Source organism: Asparagus officinalis, chromosome 7, assembly GCF_001876935.1.
Source record: "Asparagus officinalis chromosome 7, Aspof.V1, whole genome shotgun sequence".
Taxonomy (NCBI): domain Eukaryota; kingdom Viridiplantae; phylum Streptophyta; class Magnoliopsida; order Asparagales; family Asparagaceae; genus Asparagus; species Asparagus officinalis.
Window position 1 is genome coordinate 22,655,510 of NC_033800.1, and position 12,648 is coordinate 22,668,157.

The window sequence follows — 12,648 nt, forward strand, 5'->3', positions numbered from 1 at the left end:
TGCACATGAATCATTAATACAACATGGTTGGACTCTACTTCAATAAAACTGATCAAACTCAAGTAAAATCCATTCCTTTCAAAATTTGTAAACATTAAACCAAAGCAAAACCAAAAGTTAGTTGCCTTAGCAATGTCTCTGAGAGCAGAAATTCGCATTAGATAGTAATCACATCATAAACAAAAACTCATCAATAAATATGAATTATAAATTTTTTTTTAGTCATATAGATAAGAACATGCGCAACATAACTTCATCAACCTGCTGACATACCTTAATAACACATAATAGCAATAAAAGCCAACATAGCTTTGTAAATGCCAGTAAAAAAAACCTTATTCATGTAGTAGCTAGGATTGCATAAAACCAATTACATAATAACGCATCAACAATTGCAACCTAATTAACTTCATCTTTCAGGCATCCTCTATCCCATCTAAATGAATGTTTTTTCCCTCACAACATTAAACTATCTGCTACACAAGAGGTTCTACACTCAGACTCCTATTCGATTCTATTTGAAGAGCATTTAATTTGACAAGCTCCTAATTAAGAACTTTATAGTTGGGCTAAATACCCATATTGATATTTTAATTCCACCCTAATTTCCAACAAGGTATTTTAAATAGGCAAACCCGCTTTAAGACATTTTAATTGATCCAACTAACCAATAAGGCATGGTTTCTCGTCGGCGGGCAAATTTCCGGCGAGATCTCATCATGTGCATGGCACATGATGTCTCAAAACTTGTTTTTAGCAGTGGCGATGGCAACAATCTCGTCATATTCAGCCGATTCGATGGGGTTAGCGATCTCAGGCGGCGTCATAACCGTTATTTTATCCTACTTTGGGCTGAATATGACGAGATTGTTGCCGTCGCCGCTGCTAAAAATGAGTTTTGAGACATCACGTGCCATGCACGTGGCAAGATCTCGTCGGAAATTTGTCCGCCGACGAGAAAACATGTCTTATTGATTAGTTGGATCAATTAAAATGTCTTAAAGCGGGTTTGCCTATTTAAAATATCTTGTTGGAAATTGGGGTGGAATTAAAATACCAATATGGATATTTAGCCTATCTATATGTATAGCCATATTCTATTAGATGTAAATATTCAGTGACCATATCAATTTCCTAATGCGTACGGATAGATATATATTCACAGACGTGAATACTTCTGCGCACCCCTGCTTGCCATGATCCATTTTATATATCAATAGTATCACATTGCAATTTTGGTTTTGAAATTAAACTTTAAATTGTTCCGCCTCCTAATTAGCATCATAAACCTCCTCGATTAAAGAAACAAAGAACTACAAACAGTTTCCCACAACAAAGAACTCTGATCTCTACCTTCTACTTTAACCCTATACATCCCTTCGATTGAGTTTTGGCCTCTTACATTGCTCCAACACCCAGAAAATCAAAGAAGGGGAAGCCAATTTTCTCGCTCTCATGCTCCCTGTCTCCATTCACAGCTCCATTATTGCTCATGTTGCTAACCACTGATTCAGCTGCTGAGGCCTCCGAGTGGGAATCAGAATAACCAGACTGATCAACACCTGACACCAATCTCAAAGCATCCCCATACCATCCTGTACTTCTTGCACACTTATCAGCAAAGCCTGCGGAAATTTCACAAAGCCATCAACAAAAGGGAGAAAAGGCACATCAAAGAACTTTGCAGGGTGTATTGAAATGGATAAGCTCCATTTTGATAAATTAAATTTTGCTAATGTAGTGTTTGGCTACTTGAGATAACCAGGTTAAGTGAAACAGTACGCAGACTATAATCAATACTAGTTTAGCAAATAACAGGACCAGGACTTAACCATATTTTGTTAGGCCAATTTTTTCACCAATAACCGAACCCCCGATCATAAATAGTTTTAGATTTGGCTAGTTCTGGATTAGTCCTCAAGTTGTAAAACTGGTCCTTGGAATCCAACTAGTTTAGGCATTAACATGTCTACATGCATACATACATAAACCTGTTCTGGATATTTAATCCAGTTTCATCATATTAATGGACAATAGAAAACCAAGAAGATAATGAGCATACCATGTTGTTGCAACTGAGAGCTATAGCTTTTAATTAGCCCAAAACCAGCTCTACTAGTGGAATTTAGAGAGAGATCAGTGCAAGTTGACACAGACTCGTATCTGTTGCTGTTACTTGATTCTCCACTAAACTCATTGTAATTAATCCCATTGATGACCCCTGCATTATTTGGAAATAAACAGTGGATTAATGGTGGAGGATTTGAGACAGAGCTTTTGATGCAATGCTTTGATCTCCTCCTCTGACTCCTGTGCTCTTTCGACATGATCACATGCCAGTGGTTCTTCACTGCGTTGTCTGTTCTCCCCGGGAAAAGCCTGGCAATCAAGGCCCATTTGTTGCCGAAGGCCCGTTGGGCCGCCAACAGTCTTTCTTCTTCCTCTTGAGTGAAGGGATGCTTCCTGATTCTTGGGTTCAGTTGGTTGAACCATCTTAGCCTGCAGCTCTTTCCTGTTGAAGGAATTAACCATTTGATGGTTAATGTGTTTAATAGTGGCAGCTAGCTATATGTTTTCTAGCTTTTTGCTCATTGAAAGGATTATTAGAAAATGATGATAATACAGATAACAAAATTAATAAATTGAAGTGAAAGTTATACCCATCAATGCTTATAACTTCATAAATTGAAATAAACTCCTTATCGTCCGACTGAACGATCATCTTCCTTTCTTCTTCTGCGAAAACATTGCTATTTACTTGAAAAGGTTATTTACTCTGACAATCCTTGTGAATATTCTATATATATATTTTGCTAGTTAATACATTTTCTGAGTTACTTTAAAAAAAAAATCTATAACTTCATGCATTTGATGAGAATTATTTTTTCTAAAAGTAGAAATTATTTTTAATAATCACCTTCTATCCTAATTTATCATTTGCATTGAAACCCCCTGAGAATATGGAATTTATCAATAGCACCTGTTTCAAGTGGGACTCATGAATGCGCAATTTTAACAAAAACAAAGTAACTAGAAAACTTCGAAGCAAAGACTTTTAACCCCTTCAACTGATTAAATAGAAAAAAGTTACATTTTTTAAAATACCTGATCTGCCTTCAAGACTCTGAGCGATAAGATTCCAGTTCTGAGGGCCATGTTGAGCTACAAGCTCTATGAGCTTAGCATCCTCAGCTGGCCTCCAATGCCCTCTAGCACAAAACTTTGAGTACTCCCTCTTCATTTTCTCCTCATTATTCCCATTTTGCCCTTCTCCTTCATCTCTCATCAAGAGACCCATCTCATATCTCTGCCCACTACTGCTCTCCCCTTGCAAGAAGAAACCCATTTCATGAAACTCTCAGACACACTCTCTCTCCTCTTCACTTTCTCTCTCTTGAGTTAATAAGTTGAGAGTACTTTGAATGTGCACGAGTGGGGGAAAAGAAAGAGAAAAGAAACGGAAGCATACACACGTGTGGTCTTGGGAGTCTGCAGAGGGGCCATTGTCTTATAGCACAACTGCAAGTGACTCTGGCCTCTGTGCACGACGCTGGACAATACCAACAGGATTCTCTTGTCTCTTTTCGTCCTCTCTCCTCTTGGCTTTTCTCAAAAGTGAAACTGAAAGTTGAAAGTTTATGTGAGAGAGAGGCGTTTTCGAAAACAGAGAAAAGTGAAATGAGTTTGATTTTTGGAGGTAGTAAAGTTGAAGATAATGTGTAAAGAATTTTTACCATGATGGCGATGGATCTGCACGATCTTTTAGTTGTGTTAGTCACACGTGAACTTATTTGGTGTTATAACATAGAAATGACTAAGTATTAATCTTCTTTTAAGAGTCAACACGCATCCCGAATTAACTATGCATCATCTCCAACTTGACCCTATGTAGGAAGAGTCCAGCAAAGTCATCACTTAACCCTTACTAAGAAGATCGATCAGAAAAGCATCCTCACTTGACCTCGTAGTTTAAGACGGCTCTATGCCTCTTCATTTTATAAAACCCAGTCGAGAAGCTCTCAATCCAAACTGGCCAAATCAAAAGACGTCTTCTTATCGACCACTTGCAAAACTGAGATGAAAGGTGGTTATTCTCGAACTCCACGCCAACAATTGATCATTGTCATGTTAAATACATGGTCAGAATCATCATTACACCGACCCCAAAAGTCTTAATGACACATCGGACATTGTCATAAGTGTCATCATCACATTAATCGCATAGGTGACTCATGCCACTCGCAGCCCACACTTGTAAAGTATTGGCCGAATAAGCTGTCTGCTTAGACTCCGTCGAAATTATAAAACTACCCTCCTAAATTTGCTATAAATAGGCGCACTATCTACTACACACAGATAAGCAATCTTTTACAAATAAACGCACTACAATCATAATTTTCTCCTCCAGTTAAACTCACTACTGACTTGACTGTCGGAGGAACTACCGGAGATCCCAGCTCCCATCCTCGTACGTACTTTTTCTAAGCGGGACTGAACTCTCTGCTCCATAACCAACCATCGAATAAGTTAAGGAACCCTAAAACTAAACATAACCCACACTAAAGTTCCCTATTTGAAATCTGACATCAACGTTTGGTAATCTAGTAGTGGTGTGTTTCACAACTTATTAGAACTAGATTATGTATTAACCTAGTCCGATTTTAAAGTGTTTTGTTAATTCTTAAAAGTGGACCAGAAATGGTATAGTTGTCCACAATTAAACCAGTTCAGTTCAAGACCATCCTAAAGTCAAATGTGGCCAAATTTTAATGAGTTAAGAGTTCGTTTTGCAAGTTAGTTTAAAAGTGATTTAGTAGAACAAAAGTAAGTTTTAAGTCCTAACCTTTGTTTGATAGAAATAGGGACAACAACTTAAACTCTTTTTGTTATCATTCCCGATTTAGAACTAAACTGGTTTAGATCAAACTTGGTATAGAATGGGTTAAAATCCCAACACTACCACAAAATAGGTATACAGGGACGGTTATTTGGGGACGGTTTAAAACCGTCCCCTTTGCCTCCTAAGGGAACGGTTCCAACCGTCACAATAGAGTATAAAACAACGCTTTAAAATAAAACGTTGCGCTAGAGTTGGGCTTGCAAAAAAAACACAGTAATGGGCTAATAGGACGGTTTTATTATAGGCTTTTATGTTCGCGCCCAAATTTTAACAAAGGAATATTAACTTATATTTGTGTCTGCTCACCCGATCCATCGAATAAAACTTCACCTTTTCTTCTTCCATCGATTCTAGGGTTTTCCACTCCCACGGCGGCTTCTTCCATCGATTCTAGGGTTTTCCACTTCCACGCAATCCGCCGCGCTTCTCTCTTCGCTCGACCTTCCCCCATCCACCGCGCTTCCTCTCTCTCGTACGACTATCGTCCCGTCGTGGCCTCCCCAAGCCTCTCGCCGACCTCCTACACACGTCCGCCGTGCCTCTCTCTCGTACGACTCCCCGTCCACCGCCGCACTCTCCTCTCTGTCGACTTCCCTCCGTTCGCCGTCGACTCCCGGTCACCGTGCCTCTCTCTCGTCGACTCCCCCAGTCCGCCGCACCTCCCCCTTCCGTCGTGCCTCTCGTCGCCATCCCCTCTCAAGCATCCTGCGATTTGGGGTAAATATCTATCTCCTTTTCAATCATCTAACTAGGGTTTTAATTTTTCTTTTTTCACTATTTAATGAAAATTTTATTTGATTTCACAAATTAGGGATTTCATCAAACTAGGGTTTCAATTAGATAAAGCCTGCACATCTCGCAGAAATCTTCCAAGTTTTCTTCTGTAAACCTAAATTACTGAATATTTCACTTATTAAGTTGGATGTGAATTATACTGAAAGGTCAAGGGACTCAAGTTACTAGAGTTCACGTTTAATGTTGCAGAAGTAATATCAATATAGTTAACATCAAAGTTTTCACGTGTTCAAATCCGCATGACACATTAGAAAAAAGTACTCAATTTGCAAAAGAGAATGTAACATCATTAAATTATAATCTTTAATCTTTAACACAACTTTGAAGTGCATATAAAGTGCACGCAAAAGACATGGGACTTTCTGTATGTTTTGAAAGAAATGAGCTTTGAACTTTATGTTTTGAGTATATGGGTTGAGTAGACTTTGTCATTTTCTTTTTGATTTGAGTATGAATTAGTAGTTTAAAGAACGCAGAATTTTTGCAAGATTACAGGTTATGATTTTGTAACTAACAATCATATTTGAAGGATTAACCTCTTCAAAATCCATGCACCTTCAATGTTTTTTGGATTCATCGTTAATCAGCAATAATGGGTGCTTTTACCATGTATATGCATGTACATATAATGTGTCTTAAAATTTATATCTGATGTCATTCTCTGAACTTCGCATGTTAATCTGCTAAGAATGTTAATGGGTGCTTCTACCATGCATTGCTCATGTTATTAAAGGTAGGTTCATACAGATATGCACACGTCTCAGAGTCAAATTTTAACTTTCTAGAGTCTTCACCCCCTCTAGACCAAAAATAATTTCTGGTCTCAACTACACTTGGTAGAAAAACAAGCAGGTCAATGACAGTCTTGCTGGTGAGTTTTCTTAACTAATCGAAATTACCTCTGTTGAGAATCAAATCTGTCAGAGAATCAGGTAGACTATTAATCAAACTAATAAAATACCTGGACAGGAAGATCAAAGAGTCCTTGTGTCCACAGAAAATCATAAATCATATATCATGAAATATATTTTTATTTCGCAAAGACAAACGCACAATTACAATGTCGATGAACTTTAATCTGGAATTTTTTTGTTTATTTACAAAGTTCTTCTACCATGTAGCCTATACATTTTCAGTCTAATCTTTTTCCTCATATCCGCTTTTGCATAAGCATGTGTTTCTCCTAATACCCAATCTTTATCCATATTCATTTTGATGGAATGGATTACGGATTATCCTCTAACGTATCTTTTGTCCTTGGAGTTACCAGGGAACAAACAAAAAAAAACATGGAAGCAGAAAAAAATTCTGTGTCAACCTCTTCAAAACAGAAGAGATCATTTGAGGCAAGTTGGGTTGAGTTTTTATTGTATATTCTAAGTTTCTTTCTCTAAATGTATTAATTTTTTTTTCTTTTCCTTGTTTGTAGGTTACGAGCACAGAATGTGAGCGTGGTGACAAAAAGAAGCCAAAAAGGATCTTTTATCCTCCGAAACAGATTACAAATATGGCAACGACATGTCCACAAGTGCGCCCAAAAGAACATAATCGGGTAAATAATATGGATAGTATGAGAAAGCATGCGCCCAATATATGTGAACCACCTGCTAGAAATATTGCAATACAAAGAAAAGAGTTAGAGGTGCAGACAAAGAAGAAAATGATCCGTATGAGACAATCAAGAGAGGAGAAAATGTTGGATGAAATAGAAAACGCGGAGCGAGATATTCGAAAAAAAATCATAGAGCAAAAGGGACAATTTAGTAAGGCACGACACCACAATCATGCACAAATAAAGGTGATAGCAAGAGGAGAACACTCGGCCAACATAGAAGATGAAGATGAAGATATTAGAGAGGATTTCATAGAAGATGCTGAAGGAGATGTTAGTGAACATGATGAGCAAGATGAAGAGGAAAATATTTGGGAGGATTCTATAAACGAGTCTGAAGGAGGTGAGGATTTAAGGGAACAACCAGCAAGACAGGTAGCCAATAAAGTGGTAGACAAACCCAAAAAATATCGAGGGCAAACTAAATGTGAAAAAATTCATGCACGAAGTGTCCATGATCGACAAGTTATTTTTTTAAATGGATATGGACAACCTATCGGACCGTCAGATAAGGCATGCAGTGAACTTAGCAGTTTCTTAGGCACACTTGGAAGAAACTCAAGTTTTGCACCTCTGGATAAGGAAAATTGGCACAAAGTTGAAGAAAAAGATAAAGAAAAAAATGGGATTATTTTGACGGGTTCAAAAATGACAAACAAAGACTAAAGACACGGCCAAATACTATACCTGAAATAGAATTTAAAGCCTTGCTCAAATTCTGGAACTCCGAACAATCAAAGGTCAATTATGCTTCACAACAAGCACTCTTCTCTATATTATCTGTTTCACGCATGTTTACAGGAAGCTTGGTGGTATTATGAGTAGTTAAGTTATAATAATAATATTTGATTAGGTTCACTTCTAAATTCACTTCTTAATTAGTGCTATGTATTTTTATTTAAAATTTTCTGTAAACCTTTTTCTTGTTATTCCTCAGAGGTAACTACAAATGATTGACTACCTAGAGTTGGGAAAATGTATAAACGTGGAAATAATATTCTAACAGGCTTTATCCCTATAAGCTTAAAATATTAGCATGCTGAGTTAATAACTAGGATAAATAGTCTATTGTTAGTGTTCCTCATCTAATAAGATACTCATGCATGATGCACCCGTAATTCACCAGTTCAGAAATCATATATATATTTTGCTCATAATGTATAATTCAGTGTGATTACTAATTAAAGAATATATTTGAGTTCCTCAGATACATATAGGAACACAATAACATATCATTTGCTAATAAAAATGTGTTTCAGATTGTGTTAAGAGTTGTCGAAGCATGGAAGAAGTCAGAAATGTTTACCTACCTGCTTTGTTAACTATGGACATTCAAGTAATACCAGAAGCTGCCATTTCTAAAGTAGGAAAGGAATTGGCAAAACTTTGTATAATATAGTATAGGTTTATGAATGTTAAGTTACACTAAACCCCCATGAACTTCCAGTGTTCTGCAGTATTAATCAGTAATAATCAGAGTGGGTTTAAAAGAAGTTTCAGTTATTGTTAAATTGAAACAGACATGTCCACAAATTTTACCCCTATGGTCAGAACCACTATCTAATCCTACACCAATCTCTAAACTAAGTACCAAACACTTCTCTCACGGCCAACTGCTGAGTTTGATGCTGCTGCTGGTAAGGGTAATTGTGATAAAGACATTAAACTAAGTACAAGAAATATGCCAGATTAAGGAAAAAAATAAGGGTAATTGTGATATTAAAATCTATTTCAAGTATGTAATCAGAGAATTGGATAAAGACATTTAAATGCGTGAACTGCAGGTAACTAAGCATTTCTTATAGTGACATCATGTTGAAGTCTCTAACTTACAGTGTTTTGCTTATTACGTAAGGAACCATGTAAATATAATGTGGTTTACTTGTGGAAGAAACATAATTAATTGGAAATCTAGAGAAAAGTTTGTTGGGAATATTTAAGTACAACTTATGAGAAAGTGTATTTTGTTGAAAGGTCACTAAGGAGAATGAATCACTGGAAAATTAATTAGTATGCTGGAAACATGCCTAATATTATGAGAATGTTGAGAATGTTGATCTAAGATAGCTAAATTACTGGAGAATGTTGAGAATTTGATCTAAGATAGCTAAATTACTGGAGAATGTTTTAATGATGTTTTTACATAATTATTGCCAGGTTTAACAAACTACATAGAATTGTAGATGCCAGTGAGCTTAAGATTAGCAACGTTTCTTAATTCTTTGCTTGTAAATATCATCCTATGCTTGTAAATATCATCCTATTAATCAATTATTGGATCCATGTAGTTCAAAGAGAACATCGTGACAACACCTAACCCCAACCAATATACAATGCCATTTCTTTAATCAAGAATATTCCTATCTTGTCTCTATCTTGTTATGTAAGCACCTCAATGTCTATAACTCCAAACTTTTGATAATATAACCACCCAGCAACAACTATAGTTAGCATTTAGATGGAACAACTGTAATGCTTATATTTGATATATGTGCTTAATTGTAATGCTGCAGTACCTTATTGTGCACTTTTGGGGATAATGGTGCAAACCAGCTACCTGTTCTTCGCTCTGGCAATGGAAAAAGCAAGAGTTTATGAACATTCCACCACCACCATTTTCCAAGAATTTAGTTTATAAAACCAGCCCCAACAGTTGTATACACCTGTTGGGGCTGGACATCTTTTTACTAGTGAACTTGCTCCAGTGTTACTACACTGGACCTGGACATGGACAAACCCTTATGTATTTTATTATGTTGCATATAATTATTGAATTCATACTTACAGGAGTTATAGGCTCGTTTATCGTTTCTTGTTCACTCGTTTATCGTTTCATACTAATGGTCTGGTTGTTTTTTAAATCCACGTTCCTTCTATATGTGTAGAAAACAAGTGAGACCAACAAAGCAAATCGTGAAGGTCTAGAATATATGCACACTATGGGGACAATAAGTTTTGCGAGGATTCGCCTAAAAATGGTATTTCAATTTTTTTTTAATGTTCCTTATTAACAGTATCCTTTCTTTTTGTTTGTTTTTAATGTATTTATCAATATTTTAACTATCATGTCTTTATTATAGGAAAAATGTATTTATCAATATTTTAACTATCATGTCTTTATTATAGGAAAATGAGTTGGGAAGACCTCCAAGTGAAGCTGAAATGTTTATTGAGACCCGTAAAAAGAAGATAAATCCACAAGGAGAGAAAACAATCAATTTGATAGTAAGAATGTGCCATATTTCCTAAATATTAATATTCATATATTGCTTTTTAGGTCCTAATTTTCATATAACATGCATAGCAACTAAATATAAATTTTGCTAATGCAGGGTGCTTTAGAAGAACTCAAATCTCAAGATGAAGATGATGATGCATGGGATTTAGTCAAGAAAGATGAACATCCTGGACGTGTACGTCTTAAGGGGAGGGGTGTCACTAAAACCATGCTCCAGAATAAAAATAAAAAGATCATGGATCCCTTGGAGCAAGTTCCAGAATCTGTTGTTCAAACTATATCACAAAAAGTTGAACAAGAGTTGACAAAAAAGTTTGAAGAGCAGAAGGCAGACTTGGTTCATGGTTTCGCTGAGCTTTTGACTGAAACACTTGGGCAAACAATTGATCCGGCGGCTATTGCAAGACTTATTGCACGCACAAGATCACCTGAGCAAGGTGGTAGTGTTCGAAATCATGATCATCCTCGCTCATCTGCAAGCAGCCATCAGCCACGAAATGAGGTAGTTTTTTCTTTTGTTATATCTTTCTTTTTCTTTTTTGTGTATTATGACAACATGATTTGGATTGGTTGCTTCTTAGTTCGACATTTAAATGAGGTGTTATATACCTAAATATGATCGTCATGCAATAAGTTATGGCTCTAAAGAGACACATACAGTCCATTTCATGCAATAAGTTATGACTCTAATGACCTTTATCCTTCTATCATCCGTGTCTCTTCTATTCTACTTGTGCTTACTCTTAATTTCATTATATAAGTCATGGTTTGATCTTGAATATAGGGCCTCCCATTAATTAAACCTCAGTTTTACTAGTACGCAACACATTTATTACCATATGGTTTCTTGTCTTCAATAACATCACTTATTTTTTGTCTTGATTTTTTTTTTAGTATTTCAGTTTCTAACTTTATCTAGTCAAACTTAGATTCAGCTCTACGTATGGAATTCTCAACTGATTGAACTAATGTATGTGAGTTCAGACCATCGTATCTCAGTACCATTCCCATCATCAAGTGCAAGCCCAAAACTTTAACAGCTATGAGCATTCCCCATTAGTTTCTTTCTAATTTCAACTTATCAATCCATCTAAGTCAGTATATTGTTATAACAGCTATGAGCATTCCCTTTTTCTCTCTCTATTATGCATCTGTGGTCTCTTGTGATTTAAAGCTACCTGTACTAATATTCTCACATATATACTGTACATACACTTATTCTGTCATATTGTTATACTAATAAAAATCTATATGGAGCTAGGTGGAGATCTAGATATGATATACAAGGCTTCAAACATTTCAGAAGACACTTCTATGGATAAACTAACTTTTGCCATATTCTTTTGTCCATCACTATAACTAGGGCAACTGGGGTAGTTTATAACCCTCCTTAATCTTTTCTATAAATGACTTAATAATTTCTATGTTGTAAATGACTTGATAACTTTATACATTTACTTTGAAGGGTTTGATACTTGTGCTTACTCATCTTTTTATCTTGATGTACGCAGGAAAACATCTGAAGATCCATGCTTGTCGCTCTTTGGGGGATTTATTTGTTGTGAAGATTTAGAACTTAATCGTCTCAATAGAGACATTTTGACCTTTTGATTAAGTAGTAGCTCTTTGTTTTAATCATGGAGGATTTGTGATATGTGCTTAATTTGGTAAGTTTTTGTGTAAAACTTGTGAAGAATTATCTCAATCCTATTGCTATAATATTGTTCTTCGTTGTAATGAATTGTTCATTATATTAAGGCTAAAGTTTGGTTAGTTTGTGTGTAAAACTTGGACTATTGTTTCTTTGTATGTGAGGGACTGATGTGTGATATCTGGGTGATTTGTTTTGATCAGTAAAAAATGAAAACCGTCCCCTTTGGTATAAAAATCATCCGCATAGATCACAAACAAAACCGTTCCCATAGACAATATAACTGTCCTCTTAGGTCAAGCTCGAAACCGTCCCCCTTGGTATAAAAACCGTCCCCATAGAAACCGTTCCCCTTGCTATCAAATTGTTCCCATTGCTTAGAACCTAAAAACCGTTCCCCTTGCTATCAAACTGTTCCCGTTGCTTAGAACCTAAAAACCGTTCCCCTTGAT

The 12,648-nt window shown here is 36.2% G+C and overlaps 2 protein-coding genes across 2 annotated transcripts; one reads left to right on the forward strand and one right to left on the reverse strand.

Annotated features, from left to right (window-relative positions):
- On the reverse strand, positions 1,276 to 3,485 carry LOC109850626 (transcription factor MYB56-like). Its single transcript, XM_020420678.1, has 3 exons — positions 3,106 to 3,485; positions 2,063 to 2,512; positions 1,276 to 1,625 (listed from the first exon to the last, which is right to left on the reverse strand). Exons 1-3 carry the CDS (start codon positions 3,344 to 3,346, stop codon positions 1,399 to 1,401), a joined length of 918 nt encoding a protein of 305 aa, XP_020276267.1. The 5' UTR covers positions 3,347 to 3,485; the 3' UTR covers positions 1,276 to 1,398.
- On the forward strand, positions 7,943 to 12,318 carry LOC109849247. Its single transcript, XM_020419059.1, has 5 exons — positions 7,943 to 8,047; positions 10,193 to 10,285; positions 10,434 to 10,532; positions 10,640 to 11,047; positions 12,057 to 12,318. The coding sequence occupies exons 2-5, from the start codon at positions 10,238 to 10,240 to the stop codon at positions 12,066 to 12,068; spliced, it is 567 nt and encodes a 188-aa protein (XP_020274648.1). The 5' UTR covers positions 7,943 to 8,047; positions 10,193 to 10,237; the 3' UTR covers positions 12,069 to 12,318.

Bases quoted from the DNA above. Each gene is read 5' to 3' on its own strand.
- LOC109850626 (XM_020420678.1), bottom strand. From the start codon at position 3,346: ATGGGTTTCTTCTTGCAAGGGGAGAGCAGTAGTGGGCAGAGATATGAG. The intron at 2,513-3,105 runs GTATTTTAAAAA...TTCCTTCAACAG, and splicing joins GAGTCTTGAAGGCAGATCAG to GAAAGAGCTGCAGGCTAAGA. The intron at 1,626-2,062 runs GTATGCTCATTA...AAATTTCCGCAG, and splicing joins CTCTCAGTTGCAACAACATG to GCTTTGCTGATAAGTGTGCA.
- LOC109849247 (XM_020419059.1), top strand. From the start codon at position 10,238: ATGCACACTATGGGGACAATAAGTTTTGCGAGGATTCGCCTAAAAATG. The intron at 10,286-10,433 runs GTATTTCAATTT...TCTTTATTATAG, and splicing joins CGAGGATTCGCCTAAAAATG to GAAAATGAGTTGGGAAGACC. The intron at 10,533-10,639 runs GTAAGAATGTGC...TTGCTAATGCAG, and splicing joins AGAAAACAATCAATTTGATA to GGTGCTTTAGAAGAACTCAA.